This window comes from Ctenocephalides felis, unplaced genomic scaffold, assembly GCF_003426905.1.
Source record: "Ctenocephalides felis isolate EL2017-DRISC unplaced genomic scaffold, ASM342690v1 CF-g0.4_SCAFFOLD_01604, whole genome shotgun sequence".
Classification (NCBI taxonomy): domain Eukaryota; kingdom Metazoa; phylum Arthropoda; class Insecta; order Siphonaptera; family Pulicidae; genus Ctenocephalides; species Ctenocephalides felis.
Genome location: NW_020537758.1, coordinates 2,129,564 through 2,151,014, shown reverse-complemented (window position 1 = coordinate 2,151,014; position 21,451 = coordinate 2,129,564). Strand labels below are relative to the sequence as shown.

At 29.2% G+C, this 21,451-nt stretch overlaps 4 protein-coding genes and 1 pseudogene across 4 annotated transcripts; 4 read left to right on the top strand and 1 right to left on the bottom strand.

Moving 5' to 3' along the window:
* Nucleotides 1-78: 78 nt before the first annotated feature.
* LOC113372503 lies at nt 79-2,716 on the bottom strand (annotated as a pseudogene).
* Nucleotides 2,717-2,941: 225 nt separating this feature from the next.
* Nucleotides 2,942-3,404, top strand: LOC113372793. Its single transcript, XM_026613136.1, has 3 exons — nt 2,942-3,040; nt 3,095-3,227; nt 3,286-3,404. Exons 1-3 carry the CDS (start codon nt 2,942-2,944, stop codon nt 3,402-3,404), a joined length of 351 nt encoding a protein of 116 aa, XP_026468921.1.
* Nucleotides 3,405-9,513: 6,109 nt separating this feature from the next.
* LOC113372791 (DNA helicase MCM8-like) lies at nt 9,514-9,810 on the top strand. Its single transcript, XM_026613133.1, has 2 exons — nt 9,514-9,653; nt 9,734-9,810. The coding sequence occupies exons 1-2, from the start codon at nt 9,545-9,547 to the stop codon at nt 9,808-9,810; spliced, it is 186 nt and encodes a 61-aa protein (XP_026468918.1). The 5' UTR covers nt 9,514-9,544.
* On the top strand, nt 9,811-10,861 carry LOC113372784 (DNA helicase MCM8-like). Its single transcript, XM_026613124.1, has 3 exons — nt 9,811-9,853; nt 10,146-10,341; nt 10,652-10,861. The coding sequence occupies exons 1-3, from the start codon at nt 9,837-9,839 to the stop codon at nt 10,859-10,861; spliced, it is 423 nt and encodes a 140-aa protein (XP_026468909.1). The 5' UTR covers nt 9,811-9,836.
* A 7,376-nt stretch (nt 10,862-18,237) lies between these two features.
* LOC113372782 (26S proteasome non-ATPase regulatory subunit 10-like) lies at nt 18,238-19,151 on the top strand. Its single transcript, XM_026613121.1, has 4 exons — nt 18,238-18,398; nt 18,462-18,707; nt 18,765-18,934; nt 19,004-19,151. The coding sequence occupies exons 1-4, from the start codon at nt 18,294-18,296 to the stop codon at nt 19,149-19,151; spliced, it is 669 nt and encodes a 222-aa protein (XP_026468906.1). The 5' UTR covers nt 18,238-18,293.
* Nucleotides 19,152-21,451: the final 2,300 nt, after the last annotated feature.

The following is a 21,451-nucleotide window of genomic DNA, read 5'->3' as shown; positions in this document are numbered from 1 at the left end:
ATCCCAAACTTTGTGTAAAAATCACAAAAAACTTGCACAAATAAATATGTAAACCATTCCAATGAGATATGATGGTGATCAACACATCATGTTCAACAAGGAATTTGCGTATACCATTGGTTTAACATCAGGATTCGGCTGCAGATGAAGTAATAAGTTATATATGAAATATTATTTAAGTATATAGTTATGTGATACTGACCACTGCCGAGAATGAGACATATTCTGGGATCATCGTCTTGCCCTTTAATTTGATAAAAGCACCTTTGTTTCCCATTGTATCACTGTAATTATAAATCATAATTAAAATAATTATTTACTAGGTTGAAAATAGTTAAAACAAATGTTAAATTTATTATTCACCAATAATTAGGTGCAGAAAAAACAGTAATGCACTTCCCATCATGAGCAACCTCATAACCTTCAGATTTGACTTCATGGCTACGAATTACATAGTCAAGATTGTTCTTCTCCAAGAATTTATGAGTAACATCTGGTCCAAATTGACAACCAACTCCTAAAAACATATATGCAGTAGTAACATATTCTTATACTAATTATTGTTTTAAATTTACCTCTTTTACTTGGTGACCTGCCGTTTTGTGGTTGAGGATCGGACCACAATAACTCACACATAAGACCTAAGGAAATAAATAGTATTATATATGATATATGTTTTATAATGTTTGTTAGCAATTTACCTTCATCAGGGGGTCCTATTCCTATCAATTTGCCTGATATCATCGATAGTAACATCGTCAGTGGAAAATAGACCACCATGCATTACCAAAACTCTGGAAAAAATTTATGTAAGTGCACATAAGCTAATTATATTTATATTAAGTATTTACCTTTTGTTTAAACAATGTGCTAAAGGCAACCAATTATATACTTCAGTAAACAGTTCTGCCATGTTTTTTGTATACTTTGCTTTCACTTCTCTTCAAATCCATACATTTGATTCATTGTGGAACTTTCATGATTACCTAAAAAGAAACAACATAAATTTCATCATAAAAATCCCTGCTTATAAAATGTTATTCCCCATACCTCTAGACATAAAAAAGCTATCCGGATACAACAACTTGAATCCAAAAAGTGTAAATATACATTCAACAGAAAATGAGCCTCTATCAACAAAGTCACCATTAAACAATAAGGATTATCAGGCGAGGGCAAACCATTCAATGCAAATATATTCATTAAGTCGTAAAATTGACCATGAACATCTCCACAAACTGTGAATTTGGATTCATCAGGAATAGTTACATCCACGAGCGATGGTTGGGGTCATCAAATAGGTTTTAACATCTACCAAAATCTATGAAAAAGATAATTAAGATAATGAATTGTTTTATGGGATTTAATGTGTTACCTTGTAAGCATATTTTCTATGAGCTTTTGTTTTTTTTTGTATGTTTCCATGAGGTCCATCATAATTTTAAGGTGACTTTATCATCTTCCAATTTAGGACCCGCATAGTCATCCTCAATAGCTAATATAATAAATAAATAAATTTCGTATATATATGATAATGAACAATAATAATCTATACTTACACATTGCAGCAAAATCAATAGTATCAGCAATATTTTTCTCTGGCTTATCAACAGCTATAGCCTTTTCAAAGGCTAATTTTTTTACAATCTTATTACATTCGTTGTACTTCAATTTAGCATCTTTGTCATTAGGTCTAGCTTTTACTACCTAAGAAAAAAGCATTAATGATGAATACAAACTTTGGTGTATATAAATTAGATATTTATATTAGCGTACATATTCAAAATCCTTAAGAGCAGCCTTGAACTTGCCCAAAGACATATGGGCAGCTGCTCTTCTATAATAACCTTTGATATAAGTCTTATCACAGTCAATCGCTTTCGATGCATCACTAAGAGCATAACTAAAATAATAGAATAAAAGTCATCAATAATATATCATGAATCTATATGTAAAAGTTCTAATAAAATTTAGGTACGCAATCCACTTAAGACTATTCCATGGTAGCATAAATATTTTACTTCTTAGTCTTTGAATGTAAAAGACAATCACTTAATATATAAATGTAATGCTTAATTGTATATATTTACTCTAACATGTGACATATCATTAAGGTTATGAGATCTTTTTATTTGATACATACCCAAAACTTTCTGTTCTAAGATGCGAAATGCTTCTATTTGAGTAATAAATAGCATTATTTGGATTTGCTTCAATTGCTTTATTGTATAAATCTATAGCCCGCTCGTAATCTTGTTCTGCAAAATAAACAATTACAATATTTTGAGGTTATGTACAAATAAATAAATAAATAAATATACAAATTTGATAAAAGGCAAAAGAATTGTATATAAAGTGATATACATATATATATATGTGTTTGATATATAAATATTGTATAGTTACTTTTAAAATATTCATTAGCTTCTTCTTTGATTTTTCGGCAGCCGCTATATTTTCGGGCGTGACTTCAACACAATTACTCGACATGGTTTAAAATAATTTAACTAACTATGTACACAATTTTTACATCAAAAATATATCACACATATACAATAATGAACTTTAAAAGGTTTTTTTTTAGCAGTTCTTGTAAATTGAAGAACCGACTGAGAATGATTGTGTGGGTCTGCGTGCGCACAATGACGTAATCTTTGACTTTTGAATCGGACAAAGAATCGAGTTTATTTATATTATGTTATGGAAAAGAATTCAATTAACATGGCGCAAGAGTTAATTGCAATTAATAATTATTTAAATTATTTAGTTATGGACATGAGTCAACAATGATTAATGAATTGTGGAAATATTGATGGGTGGCAGCACTGCTTTTGCTAGATGTCAAATGTCAAAACTCAGTTTGCGCAATGGCGGTTTTTGAAAATGTACGGTTGATAATAAAACCTTTATGAAAGTTATATTTTAAACAGAATAAGAGAAAATGAGTTATAATAGAGGCAGATTTAATTACCGGAAACGTGGTTTTTCACGTGGAGGAAGTAGTTCATCAGGACGGAGCACCCCATCAAACGAATCATCTGTAAGTTTTCTTTCATCGCAATTTTACAGTTTTTGATTCTTATTATTTACTTAGGTGCAATCTTTTACCAATTCTGCTAATTTACCGGAAGTTGTCAGAAGATCTGGAGAGCAACCTTTAATATCAGTTGCTTTGGACGTTATTCCTGGACCTTACCCAGGATGGAAATTATATTTCCCTCTTGAAGGTATGTGTATAGTTTAAAACTATGATGTACATATTTATCATCCATTTATTATTTTAAGTTTATACTGCTGGATCTCAGACAGTAAAAAATATCAAAGCTAATCTCATATCACAAGAAGAACGGTTTTATATAACTTACAAAGATGTAGAAAATTATTGTGGTACCCTATACATATGAGGGCTCTCTTAGGAGATCCAGTATTTATGGAAGATTGGCCTATGTTTCAAGAGGATCTAAGAGAAAAGCCGGAATATACTTTGAACTGCTTGGGGCTAGCCATGCATCAGGTGAGGTAAATATAATTTGGTTTGGTATGGTGATAATAAGATTTCAAAAGTATTTAGGTACTTTCAATGCAAAATGAGTCAACTGATTCATCAAACCTGGATATGGTAATGGCTAGAGTGATGGGGCACGGACCTGTAATACCTTTGAAAAATATTCGTGTACACAGTTATAGTATGTGCATAAGTTTTTTTAATAATATCAATTGTATATTAATACATGTATATATTTGGTGTATAGGTAAGCTTGTTACTAATAAAGGTACAGTAATTCGTGCTGGAAACCCAAAGCTTCTTTGTACTTGGATGACATTTGGTTGTCGCTCTTGTTTTGCACAACAGATGGTAAAACAGGTAATAATAATATATAAATATATATATATATATAATATATATATATATATATATTAATCTTTTATTTAAAGTTCTTTTTTTTCCAGCCTGCCGGTGTAATGGCCCAACCAGAAAAATGTGTAGGGGAAAACTGTCTAATTCGTACAAATTTTATTCCAATTCTTGATACACCGTGCACAAGAACGACTGCTTGGCAGACTTTAAAAGTGCAGGAGTTGAAAACTGCAGATCAGGTACAAAAAAAAAATTGATTAAATATTTTATTACATTTTGTTTCAATGTACTTTTATATACATGGCTAATATTTTGAATAGTTTGAATCAGGCAGAGTACCCGGAATGTAAATATTGAAGTAACAGCAGACTTGGTTAATTTATGTTGTCCAGGAGATGATGTGACTATCACTGGAATTGTGCAGGTATAATTTATAACATCATTTTTTATTTATAAGCAATTTATAAGTAATATATTAACTTCCCATAGGGCAAATTATAGTAATCACAACAAAATCGAAAATGAACATTTTATGTCTTTACGTTTCAGAAGTTTCTGAATATTTTGGCATACCTTAGAAAAATGGATGTATGTGTTGTGTGTGTATGTGAATGTGTGTGTGTGTGTTCGGATACAAATTTTCGTCGACGATTTCGAGAACAGGGATGAAGCGATTTGAATAATTCAAATTCGTATTGATAAGGAGACGTGCTGATTAGTTTTTGGCGAAAGCAGGTCTAGTCGTTCTGAAGATATGAGGCAAAAAGTGCCAAAAACGGTAACTCAGTTTTTAAGAGAATGGAGCGTCCGATTTGAATAATTCGAAAACATTTTAGTTGTATTAACAAGATGAAGGACTGATCAAATTTTCATGAAGGCAGGTCTAGCGGTTTCGGAGATCTAATGAAAAAAGTAAAAAAAAGCCATTTGGCGGTCAAAAATGATCATTAGACATATGCACATCAAATTATCAGATATTTTATAGAGATTTTAACAATAAGTATAAATTTTGTTTTATTTATGGGTTCCGTACCAATGTTTATACGTTTACGGGGTCGCGGCGCTTACGCGCTTTGATATTTCGTCTCTACGCAGTTAAGCAGTACGATTGCTTTGAAAAAAAGTTCAGAATTTTGTCAAAAATTTATAGTTTCTTAAAATCTATTTTTTTCAGTTTTTTTAAAAAAAAAATTTTTGGTATAGGAAGTTCCAGCAATTTGCCTTAAGGCACGATGCCATGCCCCCACTAGTTTCTGAATATATTAATGTATAGTATAGTTTGTTTTGGGCAGTTGAAACAAGAATGTTAAAATATGATTTTTACAATTTTAGGTGAGAGCTTTAGATGATCATTCAAGACGAGATCAAGCATCTATGTACAAAATGTATCTTGAAGGCATATCTATACAAAATCAAAGAGAAAATATAGTTGAAGATGAATACACAGAACGAGTATGTATTTCTGTATTATTTACTAAACACATGTTTCAATTACCATTTTTTCCTTAGGATTATGCAGCAATACAAGCAATAAAATCAGAGCCTGATGTTTTTCGATTGCTTGTTAATTCTTTGTGCCCTCTTATTTGCGGCCGAGAATGTCCCAAAGCTGTGGCTCATTCTAGCTTTAATGGAGCTACAAAAACATCAGAAACAGTTTATAAATAGAAACGAGTGTCCTATTTTGATAGTTGGAGATCCGGGATTGGGGAAAAGTCAAATGTTGAAGGCTTGTGCTGATGTTGCCCCTAGAGGTAATAATAATATAGAAGTTCAATATCTGATGAATATGTAATATTAATGACCAAACCATCAGATATTTTTGAGAAAATATGATAAAAAATGTAATTTGGACAAGAGTATATCTTATCTCCTTCAATCATTTTGTGCCTTGATATTTCTAACAAAATATACATTATTTTTATTTTACAGGATTAGTGTAGTACTTGAAATATTTTTTGAACTCATTGTAGCCATTAATTCTCCCGTTTTAGTATTTATTGTTTTTTATTTATTTATCATTAATGGTAATAAATATTATTTCTTTCATTTATGTTATTTCTTTTATTTTAGGTGTTTTTGTATGTGGAAATACGAGTACTTCTTCCGTCTCACAGCCAGTGTAACTTCTGGCGGCCAGACTTCATCAGAGTCAGGTATTTCTTCAGGAAACAGCACCAGTGGTGTGGAAGCCGGTGCCCTGGTACTTGCCGATGGTGGTGTATGCTGTATTGATGATTTGATAAATGACCAAACAGCACTCGGTATGAATAAACAATTTAACTATCAGTATAAGAAGATAAATAATACATTTATAAATATATATATATATATATATATTATATATATGTTATATATATATTTATTTATTTGTTTCTTCTCTAGGCTTTGCTCGAAGCAATGGAGCAACAATGTGTCTCTCTAGCCAAAGCAGGTGTAGTCTGTTCTCTTCCTGCCAGATGTGCAGTCGTGGCTGCTGCAAATCCTGATAAAGGCGTTTACAACAGATCCAAAACCTTAAAGGAAAATGTTAATTTAAGCTGTGCCCTTCTGTCCAGATTTGATTTGGTTTTGTGCTGTTGGATATTCCTGATGAGGTGAGAATTAAAATTAGAGGTAAATGTAAACTTTGAGGGTTTTTTCGAAGTAATTTACTTCTAATTAGTCTTGCTAGAGGTTGAGTTAAACTCAAGTCATTTAAATAGAGACTGAGTGTGTTATGTGTATTGAAGTGACACTTCTAAGCTGAAAGCGTTCATAAGAGTCTGAAAATATATTAGATAGAACATGTCCAGACTATCTAAAACATTTTTATGCCATCTACAATATTTTCTGTATAGTTTGAACATGTCCTAGACAATATGAAAATATTATAAATATTCTAAAGATGTTGAAAATGTCCTTGGACAGTCCTTAAAATGTCCTATAGATAGTCTTAAGATGGTCTAGATTTTTATCTAGAATATTTTAAGACTAACGAAAAGTTTTTCAGTCTATATTGGAACATGTACAGACTATCTAGGACATTTTAAGATTTTCTGGAATATTTTCAGATTGTCTAGGACATTTTCAGCATTTTTAGACTTTTAGACTTTCAACATCTTAAACTTTTATTATCTAAGGTCATGTTAAGACTATCTAGATATCTTCAGAGTACCTAGGACATTTGTCGGGCTATCTAGGGTATTTTAAGACTATCGGGCTATCTAGGTATCTAGGACGTTTTACAACTATATAGAATCTAGATAGTCTGATAAATGTTCTAGATAGTTGAAAGATGTTGTACATAGTCTTAACATGAACTTAGAAAGTCTTAAAATGTCCTAGATATAGTCTAAATTTTTTCTACATGGCTGAAGATGCCGAGATAGACTAAAAATGTTTTAGATTGTCTGAAGTGTTCTAGGTAGTTTAAAATGTTCTAGATGTTGTGAACATGTTTTAGATAGTTTGAAGATGTTCTACATAGTATTAAAATGGCTTTAGATTTAATCAAAATGTTCTAGATAGTTTGTACATGTCCTAGATATAGTCTGAAAATTTTTAGATAGCTTAAATATGTTGTAGATAGTGCGAAATGTTTTATAAGTCCATATGTGTAGATAGTCTTAAAATGATCTTAGAATTTCAAAATATCCTAGATAGTCTGTATATCGCCTAGTATATACTGAAAATTTCTTGATAGATTATAATGTCCAGATAGTTTCGAAAATGTATTAGGTAGTTTCAAATGTTCTGGATAATTGAAAAACATTCCAGATAGTCTGAAAATGCTGCAAATTGCGTGCATGTGTTGTAAATCATCTTAAAATGTAGTTAATTGACAGTTAATCGCATCATGTCAAGCCGCCATTAAAACATAACTTCCTTCGCGCGGAGAATCCCACCACGCACTACTTTTTTTATCCTTAATGTTGGTAATAGCTCACTTCACATCGTTTCATAGTTTTTCACGCGGAATGTACAGGAAAATGGTGATGTGAGTTCGTTCCATCCGAACCAATCTGACAGTCCGGAACTGTCCGCGCATGCGCAGAACACTTTTTTCTGTTCCATCCAAAATTTCGGATTCCAAACTGTTGTTGCGGACTGTCAGTAAATGCGTTCCATCAAGCAGTCCGATGAGTTTGAAACTATCATTTTGTGTGTTGTACTCGGCACAAACAAAACTCCGCAATTTAATACGATTAAAAATAGAATGTTTATTTAATCTCAAATAGAACATTAAAATTTAATGAACTTACAGGAGTTCAAACATTGTAGAATATTAGATTAAAGCGACCTAACGATATATAACTAGGAATATTAAAAAGTAAATTCATTGATATAATTAAGTTATATTTTATTAGAATATGTTTTATATATATTTATATATTATATAATTAAACTTATATTTATGTATTAAAATAATAATTATTAATACAATCGAGTGAGCTCCGAGTTCGATCGCGTTGCATGTATCAAAACCAAACCATTGCCAACTGCCATGAAAAATCAGAAAGAGTTTGATCTAGTTGAAACAGTTTGAAACAGTTTCGGACTGTCAGATTTGCTCGGATGGAACGAACCCTGTATCTGGTAATGACATTTAACGAAATATTTATTTCGGATTTTGAATGTTTTAGATGTAAATTATTAGAAAAATAACCGTTAAACTGATAATCAGTGTTCGTTAATCATAACTGGAACAAATAATCATGTTTATAAACCATAATTATACTTAGAATCGGTGTTCATAATGACCATTACATCAGTGAAAACTAATGGCGGTTATACACGATATGATTTGTCAAATGTGTTTGCGAAAATACCTTCAAACATACGTAATAAAATAAATTGATAGTTTGTACAATGTGATAGCTGAAAATCGTAAACGTTTGCACAAACTATTGCGATCAAATTTTGTTCTTTACGTATGTTTTAAGGTACATTTTTGCGCTAAAACAAATTTGTCAAATAATCTTATCATGTGCAGTCGCCATGAAACATAACTTTCTGTGTTTGTGTAAATATTTAACACTTACGAAGTGATTCAAGGAGTTTAAAAACAGAGATTTAAGGTATTGGAAATCTATTTAATACATACTGATTTAAAGTATTTGCAAGTGTTAACAATTACATTATGTTTTTGTACAAAATTTAGTGAGGTTGTGTGATAATGAATAACTATAAATTTTATTTGTTTCTACAATATGATTACATGGATTTCTATAAAAATCGATATGTTTTTACAAATAGTTTGATCATATTGATTTATTTATTCATATATAATAATGTGTTATTTCAGGGGCTTGTTAGAATGTTAAAAATAATGTTATAGGATTAGAACACGTTAATTGCCTTGTCAGTCATATGTGTCTGATGCTATGTTCTACAGGAGCTATGAGAGGCATTAAAGTCTTCTCGATACATTTTTAAATAAATTATCCACTAATGTTATCATGGTACATTATTGACATTATTGTGGTGATTAACTTGTTAAATATATTAGTTCATGTAAGACTAAAACATGTCTCATTGACATTTCTAGTTTCCTATTTTGCTTATCATTATATTATATTTCATTTATTGACTATTTTATCTCTTTAGCAATTGGATACACACTTCTGACGAGCACGTATTTCATGCAATGATCTGACTAAAGAGGAACGAAAATCTAGAAATAGCAGAATTTTTGAGACTCCAATGAGTCAAAATGAACGTCAACAGCCACGTTGTCTTGAGGAAAGGTTAAGATTGAGACACGGAGAAAGATTTGATCCTTTGCCGACTATTCTTATGAGGAAGTATATAAGTAAGGAAGGATAATTAATATAAATAACTAGTTGTATCTCTTGTTTAGAGATTATATATATAATTGTTTTGTTTGTTTAGGCTATGCTAGAAAGAACGTGCAGCCTAAATTGACAAAAGAGGCTGCTGAGGAAATAAAAAGATTCTATTTGGTCTGAGACAAGTTCGTCAGGGTGCTGATAGTATGCCAGTTACACTCAGGTTAATAATTAAATTAATATAATCATTAATAACATTAATTAAAAACTAACTAATATATATTATATGCATTATATATCATATAAATGTATTTATATATCATATATTTTTTAAAATTCATATATAATAAATAAATAAAGTAATTATAGAAAACAATTTGAATTTAAAACAAACACTGTTCTTATTTTATTTATTATTTACTAAAAATCAAGTTATCAGTGAAGTCCTTGAGTTGTTTGTAAATATCAATAATAATATTATTATTTCCTTATTTTTTATTATACTTTTTCTTTAGGCAACTTGAAGCTCTAATTCGGCTAACGCAAGCAAGAGCAAGAGTGGATCTATCGCCTGAAGCAAAAATAGAACATGCAAGAGATGTTATCGAGTTAACAAAAATTTGTCATTCAGATTTATTCTGCGATGGTATTGGAACTATTGATGTCAACAGAGGAAGAATACCTTCGAGCAAAATGAGCCAAAATTCAAAGGTAAAAGGAAATGACCAGTATAAGAAAACTAGAACTATATTATATATAATATATAATAAAGATATATTATATATTTAATTAGATATATATATATATATATATATATATAAATATATATGATAAATATATATTATATAATTAGATGCATATTGCAAGAATTGCAGTTTTTTGTCAAATATTAAAATGTGATTGTTAAAATTGTTTCAATTTACAAATTACTTTTATTTTTGGAATTTAAAAAGAATTTGTAATTGCAAAACTTATATTTTTAAAGTATCTATCTTTCTCTAATTTTCCTTTATCTTTTTAGATCAAGCGGTTTTTATCTTTAATTCAAAAGAGATCAGAAGTGACAATGAAGACAATTTTCACTCTGAATGAATTGAAAGAGACGGCTAGCAATGGTGGTCTGGTGCATCACGGATTTGGGTCAGATTTTAGAGAAATGATAGACAAACTAAATGAACAGGGTTGTCTTTTGAAGAAGGGACCGAAACTTTATCAACTGCTGGTTGTTTGAGTGGAGTAATTAATGAAGTGATTTATATTTACCAATAGAGAGTAATATTTATATATAGTTCATTAATGTTTAAAATATATTATGAACTGTATTATAAACATTATAGTGATTAATAATTTATCAACTGTTTAAGGAAAATGTTTGATTATTTATATTGTTTATTATCTCATATATATATATATATATATATAAATAAATATATATATATATATATACATATATAATAAGATTACTCAAAAGCCAATGTGTTGAACCGAAATAAAATATACTTTCTATTAAATTGTACAGTTTTACAAGTACAAAATGTGTATCATAATTCAGGTAAGAAATATACAATAGTAAGTACAAAATATTATAAACTAATTGTATTAATAAATTAATTGTGTTATTATAATATTTTGTACTAACTGCTGTATATATTTTACCTGAAATTCAAGACTTAATTATATAACTCTCAAAGCTGTATGATTTTAAATATTTTATTTCTAAGCATTGGCTGTTAATAAATAAATATTTTATATATATATATATATATATATATATATTTTAATTTAATTAATTTATTTATTTATATTTATTATTTATTATAAGATAAGATATATAGAAAAGAAAAAATTAACATACATTAGAAATACTCAATTGTTAACATGAGCAGTATATTATATTTTATTCATGTATCATATCTATACATCTAATTTAATTAAGCTAATTGAAATGTATATTATTGTATTAATGTATTCGATTTATTTTCATATTTATTTAATAAATCATTTATGTATTATAATTGTTGAAATCTTTCCAAAAACATTAAGAAATTAAGGTCTGTAAATAATTTATATACATATACATGTATATATATATTTATATATATATATATATATATATATATATATGTGTGTGTGTGTGTGTGTTTATAATAAATTCATATTTTGTTGTATTTATCTGTTGTATATTAATAAAATATTTTAATACAAAAATATTTAATGAACTGACTTTATTTATTATAAATAGTAATTTGTGATTTATATTATATATATATACCTATATATAAAATAGAATAAAAAATCCTATAAGATACTCATAGTACCCATATATATTCATGCATTTATGCTTCTAGTCACACACTCATATATACACGATATATATATTATAATTTTAATATAACAACGGTACCATATATAAATGCCAGTATATAAATCCATGGATAGATACCCACGTATTTTCATAGACACTTCTCATATATATAATTATATATGAGATATAATATCATATATACACTCATATATACACCTCTATAATTATATGAGCGATATATAAATTCCTATAAGATTCTCATTCATATCCCAGGTGAGTCCTTTATAAATTTGACTTCGAACGCCTGGCTGTATATGCAACCCGACATACTCCATATATACACGATATATAATTATAAGAAACGTGGTCATGTATATATATAAATCTCTTATAAATTTGTATGGACGATATATAAATGTGGACCGGGTTGAGAACGAGATATACGCGTTGTGCATGTATGAGTGCATTGAATATGTATGTAGTGGTGAAATCATGAATACGTGTGTAGTTTAGGGAGTCCATCGCCAGTTATATATCAGTATATATAGAGATAATTGCGAGCACGGACGGCTCCTTAACAATTTGAAGCTGACTGTACCAATTTTATTAGGGAGTCCATACACTGCCTAATAAACACATGGAGGTGTAGAAAATATTTAAGAGGACTTTTTTGTTGTTTTATTAATTATTTTAATTAAAAAATGTGGCAAAACTGAAAAAAATATACATAGACTCTATTTGAGTCTTTATAAAATACAAATTAAATTATATACCAAATTTTATTAAATATACAAAATATAAATAAAAGAAATTTATGCATTTTAATTTATATATTTATTTAAATCAACATAACATAGTTTACACAATATTAACAAATATATATTTAATACATATTATAACAATAATAATATTTTTAGGTCCAATTTTTATAAGTTCAAACATACTCAATTAATTTATATAATTGTATAAAAATCAATTTTAACTATTTAATTATTATATTCATAAACTATTTGTTCAATAATTGCTAATTGTACATGTAATTTCTATTCTAATTACTATAAAAGAGAACATTAGGGTTTGAACAACCCCAAATACACGTGAAATTTTTAAATCATCATTTTGGGGTGTTCTGAGCAAAAAACGGACAAAATTCTCCCCCCTGGAACCCCCCGCTTGAAATCCGTACAACCCTAAAGAATCGTATGCCATCATTCTGCAACCCCTCCGGCAACTTTTACATTTTCCAGTATTTTTTCACCCCCACATTTGCCAGAAATCCATTCTCAGTGTCCTTCCATATAGTTGACGGCCATTTTGCATCTCGGTAGCCGAAACGGCTGAAGGACTTCACTAATTTCACCAGTTGAGAAGTCCAGGGTCAACCAGTTCGAATCCAAATTCGGATGATGTGGTCCCAAATCTAATTGTTCATAGTAGATCCATTGTACTTTATTTGACTGGAATGGAGCTGGAAGAAACATAAACGATGAGTGATGATTGGATGAAGAATAAAATATCAAACACAAAATAGAATTGCTGGTAAGTACATATAAATCGATTCAATGTAATAAGTTCTTGGCCGAGGTCGTTGAGTTGCAGTCTGTATTCAATTACCCAATGGTGTTGTCTGCAGTTCAATTCTTTGAGTAATAGGTTGGAAGAAAGGAAAATGAAATTTTCAAAAAGTTTATTACCTCGAAGTAGACAAAAGACTTTCCCATTAAATCTGTTTGGCCACGGGACGTATAGCCGAGGTCGTTAAATAGCAATGGTGCTCCGATGGTGTTGTCGGCAGTTCGAATCTGCAGATAATATAAAAAATACTGTGGAGATGCATGAAAAAGAAGCGTAATATATATTTTTCAAAAATCTATAAATTCTCGTAATAGACAATAGGCATTCCCATTAAAAATAGTTATTACCAAACGACTAAATAGCCAAGAGCGTTAAGTGGCCGTCGTAGTAGTTGGATATTCTTCGGATCGATCCCAGAAGAAGTAAACGTATGTGGATGAAAAATAACTGATGTAAAGTTTTTCAAAATGATCAAAAGTTAGTCCAAAGAAATAAATTCAGATGGCGGATTGATTAAATTTAAATAACTATAGTGGAGCGCCTGATGCAAAGGTCTTCACAAAATACTTGAAGCTGTCAAATTTCAAAAGTCCTTTCCGAATTAGACAATAGCGTTTCCAAAAAAAATTGTGTTCTATGACAAGCAAATAGCCGAGAGCGTTTAGTCGTCGACATCACGTTGACTGGCTAAAGGTCCCTCGGATCGAATCCCAAAGACTCGGCTGAAAAATTCGAATCCTAGTTTTTCGGAATCGTCAAATATTAGTTCAAAATATTAAATTCAGGTGTCGCATTTCGACCTTGACACTTAGTAAATTTCTGAAAAACAAAAAACTCAAGTTTCGCACTTGACTGTAAGAGAGATAAGAACATAAAGAGAAAAAAAAAAAAAGTGGAGGAAGCACTGGGGAAAGAGAGGGGTAGAGGCAGATGATGAATAAGAGAGATGTGTATGATACATATTCTTTATTAAAATTCAATATTAATATAATATAGGAATAAAAATAACTTTTATCATCAATAACACAAATAGCCGAGTGGTTTAAGGGACCGCATACTCGGTGAAATCACTCTGGAGGCACAAAGTGAAGTGGATCGAGTCCAACTGAAGGCGACGACAAGGAACTCTGAAGCAGAAAAAGCGGAGCAGTGCTGGTGAATGGCTGTTGGCGAGCGCAAAGGGTCCTGAAACGAACACACCAAGTGATGGTCAACCTGAGGTCCATGATGCGAGAGGGTTACACGCAGAGAGAGACACATCGCGGAAAATGCATGCCGAACCCAAAAATCTACCCAAAAACCACAACATGCGGAAAAACACCAAAAAAGGAAAAAAAATGTGAAAAAAAGCGGAAAAAAGGGAAAAAAAAGGGTGAGAGGAGGAGGAGGAGGTGGAAGGGGAGAGGGAGAACCAAAAAAAAACCCCCTAAGTCCCAGATCAATTTTTCTCTTTTCTGTTCAGCGTTGAAACTTTTTTATGTTTTTTAGTGTTCCCTCACACCAATTCCCAAAGCCAACACTCGAATGAAATCAAGTCCACGTTGAAATTTTCACAACGAGAAAAAATTACTGGGACTTAGTTAAAATATTTAACTTTGCCCCAATAAAATTTTCTCGTTGTGAAATATTCAATGTGAGCCTCATTCATTCGAATGTTGGCTTTGGGATAATTCAGCATGCAAAAATAACTCGTCTGTCTTAATTGAAAAGGTTTCAGAAAATTTGGACTTAGAAAAAAAAAATATCTGAAAGGACTTAGAAAAAAAAAAAATTATTCGAAAGAATTATAATCAGAAAATTTGGACTTAGAAAAAAAATTATTCGAATGAATTATTAATCGATGAATTGAAATGATATTAAACGAATCAAAATTGTTTATATGACTTGATAAAACATGTGAAACCTTTACAATTAATCGAGACACAAACAAATACAGTTGACTTGAACAATATTCAAAGCATTGGAAATAGTTATAAAAGATTTCATAAAAACTTATAAAATGAAATATTAAAAAATGCTCAGAAACTTGAAAACCCAATTCATTAAAACTGTTAATATTTAAAAATTGAATGTGATAATTGAATCAAATATTATACTTGTAATTAAAATTATGTTTTGTCTAATCATTCAAGTCAACTTTTCGAAACCTTAATCAAACTACATTAACTCGAATAATAAAATAATCTAACTGACAGAATAAAATTGTAAAAGTTAAGAGAAAATTGTACTGAAAATAATTTTGGGATAAATAATTCAATAATTTTTAAAGCCAATGTAATTTGAATAAAATCCTATCGAGTTAATGTAGATTTTATTAAAGTCTAATCATATATGATGAAACTCGATTGATCAACATGTTGAGCAATTTTTCAAAAATACTAAAGAACAGAAATACAACAAAAATATCTGGAAAGGATTCTTAAGTAAATTAAAAAGAAAACTGCAGGTAATATTATTTAATTTGTTTCATAATCTACTAATTTGTTAATGTATTAAAAAACTTAATTAATCGCTCAACATATGATCATCAGAAACAGCAATTGTATTATCATTAATAATAATATGCATGCAGTTAATATCGCTACAGGGAAAACACATGACTCTTGATAATAGAAATGTAATTCTAAAATTAATGTAAAAATGTAAAAAATCACTTTAGGAATGAAATAGAACAGCAAACAACATCTACAAAGTGTTGTAAAAAAAGATAATTTTGTAATAAGTAGCTTTTCCTTTACAAAATAGAAAAAAATCCTTGCTAATGTGGGATATTATTGCTGTTGAGATGCTATCTGATAAACAGACTCTTCAGAACTAGAGTTCTATCTGAAATACCATTAATTTAGGAGTTCCTCAAGGGTGTATGCTAGGACCCCTTCTGAATATCCTATACACAAATGATATTCAGACAAAACATTTGCTGAAGATACTACAATCATCAGGATAGCAAATTAACAACAATATGCATCAGCACTCGAAAAGTAGCTCAACAAATAAATGAAACCAAATCTAATCATATTACTTTTGCAACAAGAAATTGGAGAAACCTTTCCTCATAGTCATTATTTACAGAGTAATAAAATATTTTGATTTACATTTAAGGAAATTATAAGAAAAAACTAATTAATTTCAATTAATACATAAGAGAAGTAAAAACTATTGCATTATATTGATTTAAATAATTTATAAAACACACTTGCTGAAAAGGTGAATCAAGATGTTTTCCCCGTAGTGAATTGTACAAAATCATTTTTATGCTTGTAGAACATCACTTGCAAGTAATAATAATTTAACAAAGTGTGTCAAATATATCAGATTGATATCACAAAATTGCAAGTAATATTCCATATTTTTGCACAAGCATCTGCTAAAGTACTACTTGAGATAAATAAAGAATAAATTGTATTATTCAATCTTCACTGAAATTGCAAAAACAATGTTTAGTATCATGTCAAGCATAACATTTATTAACTGAAATATAAATTATATTAATAATAGAATAAAACGAAATGGATTCAAACTATAGATGTAAGATTCTGTAGTAATATTACTATGCAATTATTTTAAATAAATAAATAAACATTTAGCAGATGCATATGCATAAAATACTAATGATGCACGAGTCAGCAAATATTCACTGGAATACATACAGGCTGTTTTGATTTATACAATACAAATACAAGAAACTATTTGTTATGTGCTTGAGAACATTATCAGAGCAATATTTGTGGTACGATAGAATTATGTATCTTATTCCAGAGAAGTATTCATTGACACGTTGTGTAAAAAGATTGCTTGGACTCACATTGACGTTTCCACATGCTGCATAGAATTAAGTCCAAATCTTCTCTTCAAAATAAATCCTCCAAAGCATCTGCTAGAAACCCCAATGCTGAACACTTGTGGAACACTATACTACAGTACTTTGATCATTGACTTTATACTATTAATTTATAATTTGCAAATGTCCAAGTGGAGTCTTCGTGACTCAACACACGATACTTCGCGACGAACACATCAGAGACTTTTGTGACTTAGAATTTGACAATATACAAATATGTTACAAAAGTACTTGTAGCCTTACAAACATTTATACATATATGATATTTGCATACATGAATATATTATTATATAAAGGATACATTGGAAGCTGTAAATAAAGTATTTGATTATAAAATTGATTGGAATTAAAAGCTGAAAGAGATAAGGTTAAGGCTGAAGAACATTGTCACATATCTGATCTAAAAACATATCATCACACACGAATTTTATATCAAATTGATGTGCATAATTAGTAGAACCATTTAATGTATGAATTAATTGAAACTAATTAGGAATTTAATTTAAAAAAAAACACTAATTAATTAGCGAGCACGCGTTTGTCACAAAAATCACTGTATAAAGATGGCCGCCAGAAAAGGCGAACTGTCATGAAGAAATGAACGAAGCGAAGTGAATTGAAAGTAGAAAGCGCGCAATTCAAATTTCAAAACAGACTAGTTTCAAGCCTGTTAAATTGCGCAAACCATTCAATACATGAAATACGAAATGTGCAATTATACAGTATCGTCTGTGGCTGGCATTAGCACAAATCCAAAATTATCAAATAATTGAGCAAACAAGCTTCAAACCAATTCCGTTTTGGTTCAAGCCTTTTCGAAAAGATAGCACAACCATCGCCGAATTATGACTTGCCGCATTCGCTAACCTCAAAATCGTTAGACGTTTCGTTGTTTACATGTCAAAGATTACGAAAGCGATAATATAAAAAATAAACAAAATAATGGATACTAAAGACGATATCTATCAAATGGCCTATCGTGGCGAATTTAACGCACTAGTGAACAAATTAGACGAATCTCCTAACGCCCTTAAACAGAAAGACGACGTAAGATTTCAACAATTTCAAAATAATCCTCACCAATATGTAAATCCATTAATCCTTTTCTAGAATGAACGTTATTTATCCCATTGGGCTGCCCTGGGTGGTCATGATTCACTTCTAGCTCATCTGTTAAACGACGGGTGCCCCATGGATTCACCAGATGATATGGGTTCCACGCCTTTGATTCTGGCAGCCTCTGCAGGCCGGGAAGATGTGGTGAAAATTCTTTTGACTCGTGGAGCTGATATTAACCATCAGAACAACCAGGGACATTCTGCTTTGCAATATGCCAGCTCTAAAGGCTGGCCAGAGGTAAAGATATTGACATAAACATAGATCGATTAGAACTGCTTGAATTATTTGTTGTAGATTGTTGATATGTTGTTGCAAAATGGTGCTGATGTTAATATAACTGATAATCAAGGTGCTACGCCTTTGCACAGAGCAGCTTCACAAGGAAAGACTGCTATTGTTAGATTATTGTTGGCGAATACTAGTATCAAACTGGATTTGACAGATATTTCAGGAAATACTCCATTGTAAATATAATCTTTTCTTATAGTAACTACTTAAAAACACTTGTGACTGATTTGGTATTTTTTCCATAGACATTTAGCTTGCGAAGAAGATAGACAAGAAGAAGCGAAACTTCTGGTTCTTAAAGGTGCTAATTTAGAATTAAAAAATAAAGAAGGTCAAACACCGTTAGATTTATCATCTCCTGGATTGTCCAGAACTCTTAAACAAGCAACATAAGAATCTAACTATTGTATTTAAATCTATTATACTCGTATTGTAAAATTATTTATATCTAACATATTTTTGGATTCTTAATCTGTCTTTAATTTATAAGAAATAATTTTGATAATTATTTTTGTACTGAAATAAACTTATATGTGATCTGCATAACACTTGAAACTATTTTTTTACAGTTTTTTATTGTTATTTATAATTATGCATAATTCATAATAATAAACTATAATCATAATAATAATAATAATAAGCTTAAACGTTACCCGACTCCAAAAATTTGTTGTTTAACATAATACAAAAACACAATTTAATATATTTACAAAAATGTGAATCTATGCAACTTTTAATATAATTAAAAAAAATTAATAAACTAACAATATTTTTTAGGCATATGTTACAGTTTTTATAATTTTTTTTAATGCTAATTTCAAATTTAAAAAAAAACTGGCATAGGTAGAAAATCTAAGTATAAAAATTTCTTACAATTAATTTTAGGCCCTACATACAAGAGTTCGTGTTTAATGTGAATAGTGGCACTTATTTATAGGTTTATAAAAATGCTTTGCACTTATAATACAATTTTTTTCATTATCTTAATATGGCGCCGCTCTACTACCCAACAAAATATTTATATATTTATAAGTACATCTTATCGTACAAACGAAACTTTCACAAGTTTCATACTACCTGGCATCCAACTAAAACAGAAGACTTCAGTTTCAAATTTTGAATACGTGATCTTGTTTCATAAACAACAATGGGGGCCTAAATGTTTTTATTAAAACCACTACTACTAGATACTATGCGAATTGTAAAAATGTAAAAAAATACTTTAGCCAAATCCTAAAGATCACATTAGAGACAACCGTGTGTCTTTTTAAATTTTAATTTTAATGTAATTTTTTTTTATATAAATAGCTTATCGTATATAAAAGTGTTGATTGAAAATGCTATCTGAAATGGTCCTTTTGGGTGATAATTAAAATTTAATACTTTGATGAGACCAAGGCGAGGGGGGGGGCTAAATTGATACACATACTTTTGTAAATGGACACACACACACATATATATATATATATATTAAATATACTTCTCGCTTTTATCTGTAATTTATATAAACTTTGTCTTACTGAATCAAATTATAAAGCGTTATAATTTATTTTAATAAATAAATAGAATGTATAATTCATCATACGACAGACCAAGACAAGTCATCAAAGAATCAAGAATTTAGTATAAAATACCTTAAATGCATAATTATTTTTGTCTTGTAAATTATTTAAGTAAATTAAATCACTTTACAACTAAATTAAGTCTGTAAGAAAAAAGAAAGTTAAGAAAAATGCATCAAATTTAAATTAAGTTGAAAAATCTGTATAAACAAAATTACCTTTTTATTTTATGTCGAATGCTTTGTTCTTTAGTTTTTAACATTTATTTTATTTAAGATTTGTAAAAATCTCAGCCGTAAAGAACTTAATTATTGACAAATTTATATAAAAAACAATAAAATAAACAAGCATATTTTTCACAAAATTAATTAAATTTAGTTTTATTATCAGGATTCTTTTTTTCCTTAACTAAAAGCCTTTGTTTGAATATATTTAAATATGCATTAATAATTATTTTTATGTTTTGTTGATCTGAGACACTCCTTTTACAGAAACTGTTAAAAACAAATATTTTTTATACATATATATATATATATATATATATAAATATATATATAAATATATATATATAGATATATATAATTTTTTTTAAATAAAAACATAGGTTGTTTGTACCTTTAAAAAATCTGTATTAAAAAAAATTAACTCACTAAACTAATAACTCGCTAAATAATAATAAAATATACTATATACTATAATATAAAATACTATAACTAAAATAATAATTTATAATTGAATAAAAATATATATTTAATTATAATTTTTAGTGAATATATTTTATAATTTATAGTGAGTGTTTATTTAATGCTTCTAATTCAATTCAAAGGTAAAAACTCGGCGAACTCCTTCAATTTTATAAATTTAAAAAAATTAGTTGTTTGTTTTAACAGTTCTTGAAGAAGAAAACATCCCATATCTCCAAAATGTGAAAATAATTATAAATGAAAAATTTCATATTCAAATCAAATCAAATATATATTTATATAGAATTGTAAGCCAATTCGTCGAATTAAAAATTAGAAACTAATGTTGCTTCTTTATTTAACGTTTCGACCCTTGATCGTGTCATCATTGAATTAATCAAACCAACAAAATAATTAATATAAGTACTAATTCAAACTATGTTTCGTG